At 45.3% G+C, this 20942-nt stretch overlaps 1 protein-coding gene across 1 annotated transcript in view; it reads right to left on the reverse strand.

The window, feature by feature from the left end:
- Positions 1–20942, reverse strand: part of ARHGEF11 (Rho guanine nucleotide exchange factor 11) — an 83577-nt gene that overhangs the window by 29003 nt on the left and 33632 nt on the right. Inside the window, exons 2-11 of the mRNA XM_081112351.1 lie at positions 17504–17589; positions 16449–16547; positions 12387–12436; positions 11638–11695; positions 10608–10786; positions 9805–9876; positions 5807–5926; positions 4161–4206; positions 3266–3342; positions 1524–1661 (exon numbers count right to left, since the gene is read on the reverse strand). Coding sequence (XP_080968477.1) covers positions 1524–1661; positions 3266–3342; positions 4161–4206; positions 5807–5926; positions 9805–9876; positions 10608–10786; positions 11638–11695; positions 12387–12436; positions 16449–16547; positions 17504–17589 — 925 coding nt within the window. The remainder of the gene's footprint in view (positions 1–1523; positions 1662–3265; positions 3343–4160; positions 4207–5806; positions 5927–9804; positions 9877–10607; positions 10787–11637; positions 11696–12386; positions 12437–16448; positions 16548–17503; positions 17590–20942) is intronic.

A 20942-nucleotide genomic window follows, 5' to 3' on the forward strand; every position in this document is an offset into this window, starting at 1 on the left:
AGAAGCAGAATATGCTTATTATAAAATAACCAAACATTTCAGGATTATGTAACAGAAAGTTCCCTTTGATCCCATGCCTTGTTGCTGACAGTTTCATGGATAGTACAGGTTTCTCCAGACTCTTACTAACATAGATTATTAAGAAATTGAAACTATACTATACTTGCTCTTATCACTCAAAAATAGCAATTTAAATAGCTTTCAGAAGATGAACAGGTTCAGAGGAAGAAAAAATGGACTCCAAGACTGATTACTGCTCCTATTAGCCACCGACCAGAAACCCTCCCTAAGAACAGCATGTGAACCCGAACTCCCTCGGACCCTAACTTGGTCCTGCAGTGCTTCCAAGGGAGTGGGGAGGGCACTCAGAGAGTGGCCAGGAGAGGAGCAGCCTGGGCGGGGCTCAGGAGAACTAAGTTCTTGCCATTACCAAGCTGAGTCCTTGAACAGTCCCTTAGCCTTTATTTGCCTCACGTGTCTCACTTACAAATGGAGATATTGATGCCTATTTCCTTTCCAGATGGGGAAAATTAAATGAGGTATTTTTTCCTAAAGGATCTAGCACAGCAGCTGGTGTACTAGGCATTTTAATACAAGGTAGTCCCATTTTCCCACCATTCTCCCTCCATGAGCTAGAAGTAACCAAACTCTATCCTACGGGTATAACTAAGGCATTAAATAGTGTGTGATACTGGTTTTAATGTAAGGGAATGACAGGCCTGCTTTAAAATAAACTCAAGTGTAAACAAGTGAGTTAGCTTAAGGAAAAATATTATGTAACATTATACAATTGGCTTGAGACTATGGAAAAAATTATGATGGTAGCAGATGAATTTTAAGAGACACTGTTTTACAAAACTCGTTCTCTTTCCAGCGTCTCTAACAGGCAGTGACTTACCTTCTGCCTGAACAACAAACAATTCCCTGGCTCTGAAGTCCGCCCATCCCATTGTCAGACAGCCGATTCCTGGAAAGCCTTTTGCACTGAGCAGAAACCTGTCTTCCTGAAATCTCCCTGGAACCCAGCTCTCCCCTTCAAAGCCGTGGCTTTAGGTCAGGCTTTGCAGGAGCTCGGGCTCCAGGGAAGTGCCCCTGACGGTGAGGAGAGGTTAGTCGGGAAAGGTCCCAGGGTATCTGAGTTTTATTTGTTCTCCATATTAGGGTGGCAAATAATAAGATCATGTTTACAAAAAGGACTTTGCTAAAGAAAGAGAAATGTGCTATTACTATTCTGGAGAAACACTAAACAAACCTATTTCCTGTTTTATACAGACATTGACAGATCACCTGTCCTCTCCTTGGACATCACTTCACTTCAGATGTATTCACTGACTCTTCCCACGGAACTGAGATAGTCTCACTTTCCTGCACTCACTGATACCATGTTCTTTCTTTACTATTTATTCTCTAGGTAAATGTCTATCTCAAAACAGAGGTTTAGTTTGATTACTTAAGACTATGTACTGGTGAACCAGTTTTGGGAAAGGGAAAGGAAGATTGCAGGGTGGCTGTGAATCACTCACCTGGTCGCTGGTGGGGGCGGCTGGTGCATCTGGGCCCTGCCACCTATGGTGCTGGGCCACCCTGGCCATGATCACAGGGGAGGTTCGAGGACTGTCTAATCCAGGGTCTGACAGCACTGAGTTCCGATTTATCAATGACTAAAGGAACAGAGAATTCTGTGAGAAGGAAACTCATCCAAAAGCTCTCAGCCCTCAGCTCACCTGGTGGTAACACTCATCAGCTAATATGAATTCAGTACTGACTCTGTGCCTGGCACTGTGTTAACCTTGATTATATAGTACCTGACTTAATTCTCACGACAGTCCTCTGAGGGAGACACTATTATTCCTCCTACTTTTCACACAAGGACACTTTTCACACTTGGAGCAGATATAAGACTTGCTGAAGGTCAGATAGCTACTCATGTGGTATTCCCTGGCTTCCACCTGGACAGTCTCATCCCACAGAAGGGGTCACTGCATTAATCAAGCCATCGGTATTAAGCTATGATGCCTCCCAGATGTCGAACCCTCAAGATAATGTAGATCATTTAGGACCCTCTGGCCCCTCTTCATGTCTTTCCTGTATGCTGGTCCTTTCACATACTTGCATCATCTTCCCCCAAAATGGACAGGAGCAGCAAGGAAAGAAAATTCCAACTCTTATTTAAAATGAGGTTTTAAACATGTTTTAAATGACCGGTTCACATAATTAACCTGGTTAAGTATATACTTCGCGAACATCATTATTACATCTTTCATTCACTTGTATTTTTATATGCAAGTTTATATTTGCAGTTTACATACGCAAACTGAGAACACCTGGAAGAGGAACCTTGGAGGCCAAAGCGTGAACTCCTCTGACCGCTCCAGGAAAGAAGGACAGAAAGGCCTGACACACAGAGAGACAACACTGCTTCTGCTGGCAGGGCCACTGCATTAATCGAGGACGAGTTACTGGTACTTGCAGCCAGGCAGAAATGTGCTTTGGGCCAAGTCACCCGTTTTGATTTCTGTCTCTGTTCTCTTACACTCAAAGGCTTGCTACAGATAATGAAAGGCTTCTCTCTCCACCCTACCTTTTTTTTGGTTTTGTTAATCCTCACCTGAGGATATTTTTCCATTGATATTTATTTTTTAAAATATATTTTTATTGATTTCAGAGAGGAAGGGAGAGGGAGAGAGAGATGGAAACATCCATGATGAGAGAGAATCATTGATTGGCTGCCTCCTGCAAGACCCCTACAGGGGATCAAGCCCACACCCCTGGCATCTGCCCTTGACCGGAATTGAACCCGGGACCCTTCAGTCCATAGGCCCACACTCTATTCACTGAGCCAAACCAGCTAGGGATTTCCACTGATAGAGAGAATGAAGGGGGAGAGACAGAGAGAAACATCGATGTGACACATTCATTGGTTGCCTCCTGCACAGGGATCAAGCCTGCAACCGAGGTAAATGCCCTTGACTGGAATTGAACCCAGGACCCTTCTGTCTGCAGGCTCGCGCTCTATCCACTGAGCCAAATCGGCTAGGCTCCACTGTACCCTTTATAGCACAGAACTATGATGAAGTAGAAGCCAGATTTGATGATCTTTCATGTGGGATGCATTTGCAATCCCTTTTTTGGAGCCCAGAGCAGAGTGACTGAAGTCCTTAGAACGGGAACTACCGAGAGGCCCACTGACAGGACAGAGGCCTTGGCAACCGGAGAAGGAACATTAAGCCTACAGTTTCCAACGGCTCACCCCGCTGGCACTCACCTCACTGAGGGAAGGGAAGCGTTCTGTCCCAGAGTCCAAGCCACTGTCCCCGTCCTGTGAATCCAGAGACAGTCGGCCTGACAAGGAAACATAAGCGGGAGCTGCGGTTTGGGGAAAGGAAGAACCTTAACCGGGAGCCTGAGCACAGGGCAGACGAGTGAACCTGCCACCTTCCTTTCTCTCGTTTCCCTTTGTCTCTTATCTCATGATCCCTCCAGTCAGACGCTTTACAACTAGCTTTCACCTACCTCTACACCTGTGCCCAGCCATGTCACCTCCTGCAGTAACACTCCTTAGCTCTATCTCAGTCACCTCATCTGCAACTCTCTCTGGTTCCTGTTCATTTCCTCCTTGTCAGTCCTCACCGGAGGATATTTTTTACATTGATTTTTAAAGAGAGTGGAAGGGAGGGAGGGAGAGTAGAAGGGAGACAGAGAGAAACATTGATGTGAGAGAAACATTGATCCCACACATGGGATCAAACCTGCAACCCAGGTATGTGCCCTTGACTGGGAATCGAACCTGTGAACCTTTGGTGCACGGGCTGATGCTCTAACCACCGAGTCACACCGTCCTGGGTGCAAAAGTATTTCTTAAGCTCCGAAGTGCCAGGTGCTGGTAGGCAAGGTGGCATCTGGGCCATCATCATTCCAGTTCTCTTCCTGGCACTTATCTACCCAGTGCTACTGGCTCTGCGTTCATTTCTACTGAATGAATTGTATCCAATTGTATCCAATCCCTGTGCTCTGGTACTGCTTTTTCTCACGATGCTATTTCCCAGAGGCTGATACTATATGTTTTCTTTCCCTGAATCTGCCTCATGGAGAGGGGACAACGGATAAGAAACCTGGACTAGCGACATGCCAGAGAAAAAAGAGTGGTGGGGGGGACTTACCTTCTGATGATCTCTGGCTGATGTCACCGTATAGTGGAAGTATGTCCTAAAAAAGAAAGATCCAGAGGGTGGGCAAATTCTATTAACCTCCCTCCCTACTATTTCCTTCCTCCAATCAACCCTTCCCGTAGTCTCAGCAGATACAATCTGCTTACAATTAGTGGCCTCTTTTGCTTTATTGCCTTAAAAATGCCCAGCTACAAGAGCTATTGCTTTATTTGTAGTTTCAGGAGGATGGTGACCCCTAATGGCAGAAAGAGAACTTTACCATCAGAAACATTCTAAAAATTTGCTTGATTTGTAACCATGACCTCAAGACATATACTGCCTTAGTTGGGCTACACACAGAAAGAACTTCCATCAAGTGGTACGAAACGCTCAAGCAGATGACTGAGGCACATGTGAAAGGCCCCTCTCTAAAGATCTTTGAGGTGCAGGCCTCAGGCTGGCTGACCAGCCGATGTAGACAGAATTATATTCATAGCGCTTCCCTGTTTATAAAGCCCTCTTTTCTCTCTCTCACGTAGTCTTTCAACAATTCTGACGTTGACCTCATGTTATAAATGCGGAAACAGAAGCCCAGCGATCTCAGGTAACTTGCCCAAGCTACACAGCAGTGAGCTACAAAGCCAGGGCTGCATTCAGATTCCACGGGGAGCATTTCAGCCTCGCACCTCACAGGGCACACGAGTACACAGGCAGTGGCAGCAGCAACATGCACAGGCCCTGTGCTGAGGACACGCTTTAACTCCGACAACAACCCCGTCAGGCAGATCCTGTCTGATCTCCACCAAGGCTCCCCGGGATTAAGTAACTTGTCCAAGAGTCTCAAAACTGGTGCGCACTGAAACTGGGGTGTGAATCCAGATGGTATTAAATCCAGAACCTGAGCCCCTATCAACCATGTGACACTGAGAAGTCCTTCAGAAAATAAAACAGCTTAAATTTGATTAGCCTGTTTCCCAGACTTGTTTGATCTGATGTTCTAAAGGAGAAAGTGGATAATCCTCAAATAATTTCTATTGGCCTTGGCAAATATTACTCTTGGCGATCCTCAAGTTTCTGGAAAGTTACTTCCTATGTATCCAAATAATTAAGGCCTGTAAGAGATAAGACACCACTAATAGCAAACTCCCTATTAGAACAGATAAGGACCTGGAGTCTCCTCTCTGGGATTTTCCACAAAGTAGGGTTAGCTGCTGCTATAAAAACCTCTCAACTGACTGGGAATCTTTCTTAGGCTGACTTTTAAAAGTACTTGTATTTCTTTGAGGAGACCTGAGAAATGAGTGTTGGAAAAGTTACCCGATGAATGCTGAGTGAAGGCGGTGTAGGAATATATGTCACGATGAGGAAATTACCCACAAGGAGATGGATAATTAGGAGACTAAAGCCATTTCTTTCCATTGCAACCATAAGCTCTTGGAAGGCTTTTTCTTTTCTGTCTCCAGCGTCAGGACAGTGCTCAGCCGCTTTGGCTCTAAATAAAAAAAGGCGGACCTTTGTTTCCTGGTTGTATACTAAACACTTCCTAGCTCAGCCTTGGGTCCTGGCATGACGCAGGAAGCTTCTGCCTAGCTTTCTCCCTCATTCCACCCAGGCCGCCTGCAGGGTGCCCTCCTAGAGCTCTGCCTACTATCACTCACCACTAAGCCACCCGTCTCCTGCTGGATCTTCAGCTGCAACTGAGTGACTCGCCGCCGGGCAGCTTCGATCTGCTCCTCCAGCAGGCTGGTGGGGCTCCGGCTATACATCTCACAGATATGCTGGTGGGGGCGGGGGGTGAGGAGGGTAGGGAGGAGGGGAAAAGGCAGATGGGGTGGTTAGTAGAGAATGGACAACTCATCAGTGAGAGGAACAGGCAGCTATTCCCAAACAAAGAGAGAGATCTTTGTGTTCTAGTAGACACATGCTATTTCACGATCAATAAGGAGCAGAAAAAGTATAAATGGTGAGAAACAGAACACAAGGCAACTGGAGAAAGAACACACAACACAAAGGCCCATCCTAATCTGACCCATTCTTCAAAGGTTGGCTTAAGTTCCACACCCTAAATGAGATGTTCTTGGACTACTGTACTACTAGTGTGAGATATAAGTGACTGTCCAGATCAGCACACGAAAGGTGCCAAAGAGGAAATACACACAGTGAAAAGCACCTGCGATGAGAGAAAGAAGCATGGACAAAGGAGCCACCACCTACATCTGGGAAGCAGTCTGACACTTATCTAGCACTCCTCACAGCACACAGGAGTGCAGCACACATGTGTACAGCTGGGGCTGTGCAGTCAGGGAGTCCTGGCTTTGAATTCTGGTACCCCCACTTACTAGCTGTGTAGGCCTGGGCAAGCTTTCATCTGTCCTCATCGATAAAAGTACCAGCAAATGACAGTACCTGCCTCTTGGGAGAGCTGAGCTATAAGGTCTGAATAAGATTATGCATGTAAAGTGCTTAGCAGAAGTTCTGGTGCTTAATGACATTACTGAATATGGCTAGCTATTACTACATATATATATATGCCTAAGTGACCATTACGACTGAATGACTGGCTGACCAGTCACTATGATGTTCATGGACCACCAGGGGGCAGACTCTCAACGCAGGAGCTGCCCTCTGGTGGTTAGTGTGCTCCCACAGCAACCTCCCTCGGCCAGCCAACCTCCTGCGGTCCCTCCCCCCATCAGGCCCTGGCCAGCAACTGGCAGGCCCCCAGGCCCTGACCGGCCCGGCCCCAATCAGGACTGGGTGAGATGTCCTGATAGGCCCTGATAGGCCCTGATCACCAGCCAGGCCTAGGGACCTCTCCCATGCACGAATTTTGTGCACCGGGCCTCTAGTTTCATTATAAAATAAAATCCTCAGTAAAGCTGGTTAAATAATTAAATGAAGACTGCATGCACATATTCTCTAAGCTCATCTGGGCCTCGCTGCTATCTGCCAACCCTTTTTACAAATTCCTCACACTTGTTTTTTCCATCTTCTCCAGGCCTAGCAAGCCTCCAACCCTTCTCCTAGTCTCAGCAGACAGTATCATCTGGTAAGAACTTTTTCAACTATTTCACTTCAAAACATTTGCAGCCATTCCTCCTTCCCCCAGAAGAGAAACTATGTCTAATCTCTTACAAAGTAATGCCTCCAACTGCCTCAGGCTCTTCTTAGGCACTAGTCACATATCTGCAAAGTTTTCTCTTTCCAGTGGCTCCTTCTCAAGGTTCCAGTCTTAAACCACTACAACAAAACCCTTTCCATCAACTCAAATTATTATTATTTTTAATATATTTTTATTGACTTTTAGAAAGAAAGGAAGGGAAAGGGGAGGAGAGAGAAAGAGAAGCATCGATGTGAGAGAGAAATATTTATCGGTTGCTTTCTATACACACTCCAACTGGGGATCGAACTGCAACCTGGGTATGTGCTCTAACCAGTAATCAAATCAACGACCTTTCAGTGCATGGAACAACGCTCAACTAACTGAGCTACACGGGGCAGGGCTCAACTCTGATTAATCTTCAAGCCACTGCCTCAGGTTTTCCTCCCTCCTTTCATAGCCACATATTTCAAAACAGGAGTTTACACTTACCCCAGACTGCTTTGCCTTCCAGTCACTCCTCAACCTAGTTCCTCGCTATTATCTCAAACAGCTATAGAACAGAATGACCTAATTGCCAAACCCAATGGTCTCTTCTGGGTCCTTCTCAAAATGCTGCCCTCTTTTGACTTCCTAACTCTACACTATCTTGGGTCTCCTCACACTCCTCCCCTAACTGTATCTTTATCCCTGCCTCATCTCTGAAATCCAGGTGAGCCTTCAGTCCCACAAACATTTACAGAGACATGATATATGCCAGGTTCTGTGCCAGCTGTGCAAGAGATATATTCAAATGTAGAAATAGAGGCAAGGTCCTTGTCTTTAAGAACTTAGTCCAAGGCCCTAGGCAGTGCTGCTAAGTGGTTAGAGCACCTGCCCACACACCAAAGGATCTTGGGTTCAATTCCTGATCAAGGGCACATACCTGGGTTGCAGTTTTGATCCTTGGCGCTGGTCGGGCATGTAGGGGGAGCAACCAATTGATGTGTCTCTCTCACATCAATGCAAAGCTCGCTCTCTCTCTCTCTCTCTCTCTCTCTCTCTCTCTCTCCCCCCCCCCCTTCTCCCTCCCTTCCATTCTCTCTGAAAAGCAAAGGGGAAAAGAATATCCTCAGGTGAGGATTAACAAGAAAGAAAGAAATATACCACCACTGGTGTGATGTTAGACGTTGGTGCACTGTGCTACAAAGCACGTAAGTTCCAAAATTCCATCCTCAGCTTTCTTCTCTCTCTCTGCATTGGGGCCCTGGGTGATATCATCTAATTTCCAATTTCAGCTACCACCTTCGTGCTGAGGATCCCCAAATGTCTATTTCAACCCAGGTCCAGCCATGTTACCTCTGTATGTTCTGTGATAGTCTTTTTATCTGTGCCCCAGGGGCACCTCAAACTCATTACACCCAGAGCTGACCTTCATTTCTTTCCCCTAAACCCTGCTTATCTCCCTGTCTCACTCTCTCAATGGAAAACCATCTACCCAGGCACCCAGATCCCAGGCTTTTATTCTCTCTTCTCCTTTACCACCCTTCCAACTGGTAAGTTCTACTGATATGACTTCTGATATGTCTCCCATTGCCAGCCCCAACTTTCTGTTCTTATTTCTGCTGTTCTTGTTAAAGCTGTCATCATTTTTTACCTATTTCAATAGCCTCCTAGATGATTTCCTTATGTATCAATCCACTTAACACACTAAGAATACCGATTTGAAGATATGTTCACTCCCCTACCCAAAAATCCTTTGATCAATTCCTACTGTCACCAGAATAAACTCCAAGCCCATCAAGGCCCAAAGCACTTTCCGGAGGGAAACAAATTGATCCCAACTCAAGCATCATCTCATGAAGATGTCTCTGATCATTGCATAATTAATTATTCCTTCTTTTGGGCTTCCACGGCGTTTAAAAATTTCACTAACATAAACGTCACCATTTAAAAATGTTAAATTCAGTGGTTTTGAGCATATTCCCAGAGTTGCTTCTTTCACTTAGTACAGTGTTTTCAGGGTTCTTCCATGTTAAGGCAAGACTTGTCTGATCTTTTTTATCTCTGTATACCATAGGAACTAAAACAATGCTTTACAGACAGTGGGCACTTACAGATATTTGCTGAACTGAAATGAGTGAGGAGCTTGCTGCAAGCCACAGCTACTATAGGAATCTGGTGATTCCACTCCAGCTAAAGTAATCTTATTACTCTCTATGCACATCATTTCCAGGCCTAAAGTCTCTCTGCATCCCATTCATCAACAGTGCGCCCTTCTCCATCAGCCTGGCTGGGCATTCACCTATCCACCCCACCTTCCTTCTCCCTGATCCTTCCCGTCCCTGGAAATCATCAAGATCAATTCCAACTGACTCCAATTTTCCTCAATTCTAATGTTCCCTCATTTTAATCTAGCCTACTTGTCTCATCACTGTTTGTGTTCTGTCTACGTACTCACTATTCTATGTATTATCTATGAATTATTACCCTATTCACTCTATCGGTCACATTCTGCTTTAACAAATTCTTATTTCATTAAGGCAATGGCCAGTCTACCCTCAGCAGTGACCTTACCTGTAATTCTTTTTCCTCCTGCCTCAGCATATTCCTAAGGATCTGGGTGGCATGTTTCTGAAATTCAAGATCCTAAGAATGAAAAACATGACAGTAGTGAGAATTGGGTATCAGTTCGATTCTCTTCTACCAGCTGATTTGTGGGCAAGGAAAGCTATGAGAGTTGAGCCTGTGTGATGAATGTCTAACACTTGGAACCTTGCTAGAATTCAGTAAATATGTCATCTTATTTTGATTTTATCTGAACTTCCTAGAAACCTTGCTGTAATCACCTCTGGTATCAAGTTGCTCTCTAAAGTCTCCCAGGACTCGCTGGCTCAGCCTTCTTTCCAACTGGGAAATCCCATTCCCCGTTCTATCTGCATCTTGATCTCTTTTAACACCTCACACAGCTTCCCCTGGTCTTCAGGTTCTCTCCCTATTTGAATGTTTCCTTTCCTGACTCTCTCCCCCTACAGACTGGTCTCCATATTTCATTCCTCCAAGCAGGCTTTTTCGACAGGAAGCCTTTCTCTTACTCCTGCTCCACACCCTCCTGACAATGACAGGCAGTGCTGAACGGACGCCTCTGTCTGTGCTGCAGGTGTGGGCGGAGCACTCTCAAAGGGCCTCCACAGAGTCTTCCGCATACTTTGGAAACGCAATGTATGTTGCTGTCTGATACAACTACACGTGCATTTACATGGAACAACATCTCTTTGGCTTGTCTGTTTACCAGCGTATCGTTCAATCTAACCTGCTTTCCCCCGATGGGAGTTACTTAGAGGGACAACAGCGTGAGGAGAGGAGCAGGAGGGTCATACCTGCAGAGGTTTGGGTCCTGTGATGCGCTGTGGAGGCGGCAGAGGTGGAGGAGGTGGTGGTGGTGGGATCACAGGGGCGACCAGGGGAGCTCCTGCTGGGTCTGGGTCCTGCTGGAGCCCAGAGACACCAACAGTTGAGGGTGAAGAGCCCAGGAGGGTCAGTGCAACATAGGCGCCAGCTGGAGGGACAGATAAAAGAAGGCTTGCTCGCATGGTCCTGTTCTGGACAGCAGACATTCAACCTACTAGTAAAAGGAAGGGGTTCTTTCCCCTTCTCCTCTCTTTAAGCTTGTAATTCTGTAGGAAAAGCTCTCCTCACTTACCATGCCCCCCCTTCTCCAATTCCTGCTTATCTTCCCTGCATCAACACAGGTGCCCTTTCTTTCCTTTCTTCATGCAGAGACCTCAACCGAAATTCCACCCATATGTACCTGGGAATTCTCCTGAGGGTCTGCCCGATCAGTCTCATTTCTTCCTTTGTCTCACTAACGTGGCCAATATAAAGCCCCTAGTATATTGCCTGCTTGGCACATGGAAGGCACTCAAATTCTAGCCTTCTACCCTCCCCAAACTTCCTACACCCTTTAACTGTATCCTCATGATTTGTTGCTTCTGTTTGATTACCTGGGAAGACTCAATTGTTGCATCTTCCTAGCTGCAAATACAATATTTTTGCTTTCCTCGCCAAAATAAGAAATAAATAAGGAAGAATGTCTGTGAATAGGAGCCAATGGTATTTGAGTGAGACCTGGTCTGAGTAAAACATGGTCTAAATGTGAGTGCAATGATGGGTGTAAAAATTAAGATGAAGATGTTGATGAGAGACTAGCAGTGTCTCCACCTGAAATGATAACAGAAAGTTGTGGCAGTCTACGTGGGCCATTCCACATCAGGATTAAAGATGTGGCTTCAGCTGCTGCCCACATCTACAAGGGAAGCCTCCGGGGTCAACGGGGCCTTCCCTTTCCCTGTTCCCTCCTAACTCAGCTGCTCCCCTCAATTCTTTAGTGGTCAGTTCTCCCCAACTCACATTTGATAAGCTTCACCACCTCCAGGTGTGAGCTATTGGCCACCATGGTGCCGTTCACCTGTTGGGGGAACAAATGTTATTGAGTAATGGTGGTGGAAACTAGGGGATCCTTGTACAAGTTCAAAATGCCATTCCTTTGGGAAGCTATTTTCCAGTGTTCTTTAACCACCTCTGGTCCCTTATTTACTCAAATTCACATTATGAATGTATTCCTGTTCACATCTGCCATGTGTTTTGTCTTCCCAGCTAGTCTGTGAGTTTGCAAGGATAAGACCTGCAGCTTCATTCATTTGTTTGCTCGTTCATTCATTTTAAAATTTTTGGTATATATTATTTTTTCAACCATTAGCCTCGTACACATGTCAACGGACTTAACGGCTCTAGGACTCTATTCCAGAAGAAAGCGCTGAATGCACAGGGAAGATGACAGTAGTTTAGAACTGGCAAGGACCCAAAGTCCGCATTGTATGGAGGACAATGAATAGCAATCCAAGAATCTGAAGGCACTGAGTCCTTCACTGGTCTCAACATCTCCCCCTTAATCTTGCTTTGGTCATTGGTGAAACGGGAGTAATAAAACCTATTCTGGAAGCATGGCTACTTTAGAGTCAAGAAGGGCTAGAATATATTAGTCCTTAGCCGCTGTCACCGTATACGACTGTGCTCACACGCACGGTACCGCTCCCTAACTCCGCGGCTAACTAACAGCTGGTACTGAAATGGAAATGCGCAAAGGGAAGGTCACTCACTTTGATGATGCGGTCACCCTCTTTCACACCGGCTTTCATGGCTGCACCCCCTGTAAGAAGAAGGCCTGGTCAGCAGAGCCCAATGTCCTGCAGAGGTCACTGAGTGTGCACCCAGGTCCCTGTTAGATCACTTCCCTCCAACACTTCTTCTCACCTTTCTGTGTTAAGTACCTCAAATGTGTACATCCTACTTTGCTCCAGTGACAAAACAACTTTTAAACTAGAGTGGACTATACCAGGTCATCTCTCTCTCTCTCTCTCTCTCTCTCTCTCTCTCTCTCTCTCTCTCTCTAATTCTCACCTGAGGACATGTTTAGAAAGAGGAAGGGAGAGAGAGAAACACTGATTGGTTGCCTACCATACATGCCCCAACTGGAGGAACAAACCCACAACCCAGGTATGTGCCCTGACCGGAAAAAAAAACCGGTAACCCTTTAGTGCACAGGATGATGCTCAACAAACTGAGTATGTAGTCAACACTGAAACTTCTCCTGTTAAGACCCTTAGAAACATCTAGATGTGCTTTGTGAGAGTTTTATTTTGACCAGATGAATGCAACTTACAGATTTAACGATCATTTGGGGACCGATTTACAAAAACACCTGATTTTTATGCTTCTCATTCACTTGTTTCAGTGTTAGTGTTTCTTGTGCTTCCTGGATATAAACTCTAGGTCATTTAAAACTACATAGTGGTCAAAACCACTGCAGTCTTCAGTCAAATAATTTTATAGCACATTCTGAGCTCTAGGCATTCAGTCACAATCTTAATCTGGTCCATTTGAAAGGAAGAAACCATTGCCTTGGTTGAATGTAGCCCCATGCACCAAGAGGTCGCTGGCTCAATTCCTGGTCAGGGCACATGCCTGGGTTGTGGGCTTGATCCCCAGTAAGGGGTGTGCAGGAGGCAGCCAATCAATATTTCTCATTGATATTTCTATCTTTCTCTCCCTCTTCTTTCCTCTCTTTAAAAATCAATAAAATCATATTTTTTTAAAAGAAAGGAAGACACTGGAAATAGTTTAAAACAGTTCTTATATAGAAAATAAAACCGTTATCATCATCTTTAATGAACCCCCAGAGTATTTTTATGACTTCTCAGCTTATGAGCCACTGTTTAAAAGCTCTTGTTTAAATCTTTTTCTCTATATTTCTCTTAGGAATCATTACATTAGCAATTATATTTAATACAGTAAACTCATTTTCCCACTGATAATAAGAAGTAACTCTTATTTGATCTTGGGACGCGTCCAGGAACATTTAAATAAAGCACACATATTCTTCCCAGACCCTGACCCTGGCCCTTCTGTTGTGGCCTGGCCTTCAGAAGTCTGGCATCTGAGCTAGGTGGAAGAAAGAGCCATTTTGCCAGAATGTATGAAACGCAAGTGACTTCTAATAACTTAGTGATTAAAAAAAAACAAAACCTTCAGAGTTAAGGAATCTATATATACTAGTATAAAAGGCTAATATGCTAAGTGTCTGACCATCCAACCAGTCGCTATGACATGCACTGACCACCAGGGGGCAGATGCTCAAGGCAGGAGCTGCTGAGCTGCAGTGACTTGACAGCGGCGGTTCTCAGGTGACGCACCCCGAAACCAGAGAGGAGGGAGCCCAATTCCACACGGGACCGTAGGATTCCACCTTCGGCTGTGTTTTATGTTGTTGCTGGGGCACTATTGGCCCCAAATCTGGCTTACTGCACACTTGCATTTGCATCCCACACCCTGCATGACAGACAGCAACTTTGCAGAGTGCCCTCTCACACTCTAGGACCCCTCAGAGAGCTGGTTTTGGCCCGATCCCCACAGGCCAGGCTGAGGAACCCCACCTGCCGGAGGGACCCTGCTCACTCCAGACATCAGGGAGGGACTGCGGGAGGTTGGCTCCAGGGTGTGTCTGGCCTATCTTGCCCAGTCCCACCCCACTGGCCACCTTCTAATTAATTTCCTTTCAATGTGCACTAATCTGTGCACCAGGTCACTAGTTAGAGCAGAAGTTTTCAGACTTAAGCACAAGAATCACAGGGGGAATTTATGACAAAGCCTATTCCTTGGCCCCCTTGCCAGAAAGTGATTACTTCTGAGGCTGGGCCCAGGACTGCAGACTTCAACCTTTCTAGCTTCCAGGTGATTCTAATACCGGCAGAACAAAGACTACACTTTGAGAAAGAGTGAACCAAAGGAACCTAATATCTGAAAAGACAATAACTGCTGTGTTACTCTTGTGATTTCAATGCCAATCCAAATGAAGTCTCTTCCTCTCTCCTCCCCAAAATACACATACACGCACATATTTTCCAAAACTCCTATTTTGCTGTAACTCATCCTTTTGTTCTTTCCTCTCTGGGTCTGACTCTACTCAGGCCTAAGAGGAGGAAAAACTGAAGGAGTGCTGAATTCATATTTCATGAGGGGATCTCCAAACTCTGTATCAAAGAGACCACACAGGCAAAGTACAAGTTACTGGCAGTCCCACTAGCTGTTTCACCCAGTCCAGGAACCTTGGGAGAACAAGGGAAGCAAAGAAAAAAGTATCTTTTCAGAACTCTAGCCATGGATATGAAAAACAAACTTCCCACTGATAAGTTAAGGAGCAATAATTGTGTATGTTATTGTATGATCCATTTACCTCATTTTGGTCATAAATTTGAAATTCTCTTTTTGTCTTTCCCATAAACAATCCCAAGTCTTTCCAAAATTACTTAACGTGTATTCGCCTTCCAGTTTGCGCTGTACTTAGGGTGACATGCTAGCCTGCTCCCTACCCCGTCCCTCCTATCTTTTTTTTTTTCTTTTTTTAATATATTTTATTGATTTTTTACAGAGAAGAAGGGAGAGAGATAGAGAGTTAGAAACATCGATGAGAGAGAATCATCGATCAGCCACCTCCTGCACATCTCCTACTGGGGATGTGCCCGCAACCCAGGTACATGCCCTTGACCGGAATCGAACCTGGGACCTTTCAGTCCACAGGCCGACGCTCTACCCACTGAGCCAAACCGGTTTTGGCCCTCCTATCTTCTTTAAACCATGTCCCCAGGTCCCTCTTTGGGACACTTGCTTTGCTCCCCCTGTGCTCATTTCCTGTTTTCTTCAGCTTGGGTTACTAACAACAATGATTCTCTCACCTGACATATCAACATGCTTTAAATATTTGAAGTTCTTTCATACCTAATTGGTTACTTGATTGACTTGCTTTACCATGTCCTCCCACTCTTTACTCCCCCCTCCCACATTCCTACCTGCCAATGTGGTTTTCACTTCCATCTTTCAAGCTACTCCTGAAATCCTATTTTATCTATTTATTTTTGTTAATCCTCACCCAAAAATATTTCTTTCCATTGATTTTTAGAGAAGAGAGAGAAAAAAGAAAGAAACATCAATGTGATAGAGATACATCGATTGGTTGCTTCCTGCATGTCACTGACAGGAGCCAGGAATTGAACCTTCTGTGCTTGTGTGTGGGCTGACATTCTAACCATTGAACCACACCAGCCAGGGCAAAATCCTGTTTCTTTTAAGAAGGCTTCTGGAACTGACTAAAAGAAAAATAACTATCTCGAACCACAAATTTCCAAACACCATTTCCTCCCCTGTGCTGACCAATAGCCATCATATATCTTTTGGTAACTTGTTAATGTTCACTGTATTTGAAAATACATTGGGACCAGCGTGCCTATCTCACTGTAACAGCTGCAGAGGGTGATGGCCTGTGCACTGAGTAGGTGATGTGAGGGCGGCAGGAAGAAAGCCGGTCTTTGATTCCTCCTTGGCATCTTCTGACCCAGTGTGAAGAGCTCCCTTGGAGGGCAACCAGGCAGCTAACTGATGCTATTCTTTACACTTCCCAACGGGGGAGGGAGCATCCAGTGTCATCCCTAGACTCTGCCTGTGGCTTACCATTGTGGAGACCTTCCCAAATGCTCCTGGGAACCAGTTCTAGAGTATTTCCCAGGCCCTCAGAGAAATGACAGGTAAGTTCTCCAAGTTATGCAGCACTGTCACATACAGGGCGGCTTTGTGAGACCTGCCCATGGCAGGAGGGATGCAATACTTACCAGGCCGCACAGACTGCACCAGAACGATGCGGTCCCCACTGACTGTGAAGCCGAAGCCATGCTGGTCCTTCTGGATGATGACACAGCGCTGAACAAGACCTGTGAGTGGTGAGGAGGAGAAAGCAGGGCGTTAGTGGGCACAGTCACTGGAAGACCAGTGCATACATGCCAAGACCATCCCAGGACAGCCCCATATGCTCCTTCCTCCAGAAAGTCTTTCCAGACGAACCAGATTCCCCAGCCTCAGCCTGTCCACATGCTATGGCAACGGCATGCCTCCCTCAGTGATCAATTCTGTACTCCATACAAGAAATCGCCTTCCCTGAGATACCTGTCTCTCTTGTACATGTCTGTCTATCTCTGTCTGGGTGAGACTGGCCAAACAAAGGGCAGGGCCGACTCCAGGCTGAAGACTACCGTTACAGAGAAGCAGTCCCGGACTGAAGCCCAGTGAGACTGCAGGTTTTCTATGAATTACATCCAGCGAATGCAGCAGGTGGGACGCCAGGGCTTGTTGACTCTGCAGAGCTGGACAACTCATGCAGGGTGACCCAGGTCTGGCCCCTTGCCAAATCCAGGGGAGGATAAACGACAAGAGAAAACCCCCTTTTCACATGTACATCCATACACAAACATAGAAAATGAGAAAGGCTGTGACTCCCACCTATCTCCATCCTTGCGGGTGTGTATTAGGCTTCGTGCATGTGTGCAGGTATGTGTGGCTGCTTCTTGCAAGGATAAAGCATGAGTTCTAGATTTAAAACCCATTGGTTTCAGGTCCTGATTCTGTCCCTTACAAGCTTGTGCACTTGGGAAAATTTCTTAACCCCTCTGAACCTCAGCTTCCTCATCTATAAAACAGATAATAAAATCTACTTTCTACAATTGATATAAGGACTAAATTTATATACAACATGTAATGATGCCTAGTACACAGTATGAGCGCATATAAAGGTAAGGAGTTTTACATGGGGTAGTTGTAGTGGGGTATACAGATTAGTCTGTATGAGTGTACACCTCTGTGTCAATGTGTTAATGCCCAAGAAGGAGGTTACCTGTTGTCTCAGAGGAGTCAGGCTGGCCGTGGTGGGAAGGAGACTTGCGTTCAGGTGCTGAATCTCCCAAAGACAGGCTACTTAACCTGGAGAAGGAATAATAAAAGCATATCAGTGAGGTGGGCAGGGAGGGACCAGTGTTGTGCTGGGGAAAAACCCTGTAAAAAGCAGCCCCACGTTTTGGGCACTAAGACACCAACCCTCTACCTGAAACCCACTCCACCTGGTGGAAGATTAGCCATGTCTCCACCAATAGCAATACCACCTATTTGGCATCCTAGGCTGGCAGGGCTAACATGACCTCTTTAATACCCAGCAAGGTGTGAAGGGAAACTGCCCTTTCTGGAGTCAGGAGACAAAGAGACAATAGCAAGAATGGGATGTGCACAGATACACACACTTGTTGGGTCTTACCAGGCTGCAATGGGGCTGATGGAACAGGACAGAGCACCAGAGAAAATGAATGCGAGAAAAGACAGGAAAAAATAAACAGCTGGTTAGTTTTAGGTAAAGGAAGGGGAGGCTGGAGGGCAAGGACATGGCAAGTCAAAAACATACAGAAGCCTGCATGAGCACAGCAGAGGACTGCAGTGGTGGCAACAGAGATGGTCTTCCCCACTTTAGTTTCATTTCTTCATCCCTCTCCCAGTGTCTCTAGGAGGGTAACTGGGTATTTGGCTCTCACCTGTTGGGTAACAGGCAACTTGTACATTTTTCTAGAAAGGGGGGCTACAGAAATGACTCAAACCTTGGAAATTCCATTCATCTTGTGGGTACCACAGGAGAACAGGAATCTTAGCTATTTGGTGGTAGTATTCTAACCCCACATTCAGCCCCATTCCGACCACCTGACTGAGGCAGCTTGCTTAGAAACGATTAAGATCCTAAAAACCTCAAGGTACCAATCAGATCATCAAACTAGAAGATGTATTGCTCGGTCTCCTCTTTAACAGGACCCCTGCAGGGACATGAGACGCTCAAATCATTGCTATGCCTCTCCTTTTTAGACAAGTGTCCAAATGGCCAGTTCCTAATCAACAGTTGCTGCCCTCTGAAGGGGATCTCCTGTTTACATCTACAGCAAAACGTATAAGGCTACTCGTGGAAGCACCATTTGCAGTGGCAAAACACTGGAAAGCATCTACATGTTCACAATGGGAGACTGGTTAAATAAAGTGCAGAATATCAATGTAATGACACAGTAGCCGCCTACAAAAGAATGAGGAGCTCATTATATACCATAAGGAATGGTCACTAAGACATGTTGGTGAGTGAAAAAAGCAGGATGCAGAATTATGTGGACAGAAAAAAAAAGTGGCTAAAAGAGAAAAAAAGGAAATTATTTGTTTGTATGTTAAAATATTTGCTTATACATATAAAATACCTACAATATTTCTGACAGGGCACAAAATAAGCCCTTTGAACATCGGTTGCCTCCGAGGAAGGAAAATGGAGTGCCTGGGGCACAGGGATGGAGTTGGAAACTTCTCGTTATATTTTCATTTGTAACTTTTAAATCCTGAACCATGTGAAGGTGCTAGCTATCCAAATAATAAACACAATTCAAATAAATAACTGAAATTTAGAAAAAGGGGGGTCTCCCATCCCTCACCCTGGCACCCCTCTTACCTGGGCAGGTGAGACTGCTTTTTACTGGCTGATCTTTGGATCAGAGAGAGAAGGACATCAAGGAAGAGGAGAGCGTGGGGCCCAGGAGAGAGCAACACAGGAAAGGAGAAAGAGAAAGAAAAAACAAAACAAGACATAAACTAGACAAGACACTGGAAATGGTTGGTTCCAAAGAAAAACCACAATCAAGCTATCATGGACCCAGGTATGGAAACTGACCACAATGGAGTGGAGTGAGCTTACTAAAATGCAAATCTGCCCTATCATTTTGCTGCTTAAGACCTTTTAGAGCAGTGGTTCTCAACCTTCTGGCCCTTTAAATACAGTTCCCCATGTGGTGACCCAACCATACAATTATTTTCGTTGCTACTTCATAACTGTAATGTTGCTACTGTTATGAATCGTAATGTACACATCTGATATGCAGGATGGTCTTAGGCGACCCCTGTGAAAGGGTCGTTCGACCGCCAGAGGGGTCGCGACCCACAGGTTGAGAACCAGTTTTAGAGCTTCCCTTTTATACTCCAGAAAAAGGCCATGCCGTCTTCAAGCTAGGCCATTAACTAACAGGCTGCCTGATGCTGGTCAGCCTCCAGTGCCTGCCACAGCTCCAGGACCTGTGCTTCCTGCAGCACGAATACCCAAGGCAACTTGCTTGTTTGCTTGTCCTGCCTGGTCTGCAGGCTTGTGCAGATGAAGTTGTGGATCCATGAAGGCAGGGTGGCTCTGAACAGATCCCCAGTGTTAGGCTCTATATCTTGGTCCCTGCTCGTCACTGTTCTCCTTTCATTTGCTATGGCTTCTGGCTTTTGTCTTTGCCCATATTGTTCCTTCTCCCAGATGTTCTTCCTACTCTGTTCCTCATTACTGTAGCTATAAGCCAGACAAGAAGGTAAACTTCCTGAAGCTACAGCCTCTGGCTTTTTTTTTTTCAAATTACCCTGCCTATCATTCCTGATCACACCTCCCTCCTCTTCATTCAAGGCAAATATTCAGCTTAGTTCATCATTTAATAAGTGTTCTAGAATATATGGATAATAACAAAACTTAATATGATAATCATTTCACAATATACATAAGTCATGCTGTACATCTTAAACTTATGCAGTGCTGTATGTAAATTATATCTCAATAAAACTGGGGGAAAAAAGTTCTAGAATCTAGACCTGTGCTATCTAACACAATAGCCACGAGCCACATGTAGCTGTTAAAATTTAAATTTCAGTTTCTCAGTTGTATTAGCCCAGGGGTGGGCAAACTTTTTGACTCGAGGGCCACAATGGGTTCTTAAACTGGACCGGAGGGCCAGAACAAAAGTATGGATGGAGTGTTTGTGTGAACTAATATAAATTCAAAGTAAACATCATTACATAAAAGGGTACGGTCTTTTTTTTTTTTTTTTTTAGTTTTATTCATTTCAAACGGGCCGGATCCGGCCCGCGGACTGTAGTTTGCCCACGGCTGTATTAGCCACAGGTCAGCTGGTTAATAGCTACCTATGGCTAGTAACTGCTGTACTGCAGGTACAGGATAAGAAACTGCCATCACCACATAAGCTCTGGCACCACTGGGCTTAGAGTGTCACATGGTGACAACTGGCTGAAGCTGGGTGGCATCAACCCCTCAACAGAAGTTCCTGGTCTCTCTGTCCTTACCTTCATCCCACCACAAATATGTAAATGAGGAAAAGGTCTAGAATATCCCTGTTCTGTGACAATAATGATTAAGTTCTTATTACCTACCAGGCCCTGTGCTAAACATTCGACATACATTACCTCACTTAATCGTCATAAGAGCCTGGTGAGGCAGG

Source organism: Myotis nattereri (genome assembly GCF_964212035.1).
Source record: "Myotis nattereri genome assembly, chromosome: 18".
Taxonomy (NCBI): Eukaryota; Metazoa; Chordata; class Mammalia; order Chiroptera; family Vespertilionidae; genus Myotis; species Myotis nattereri.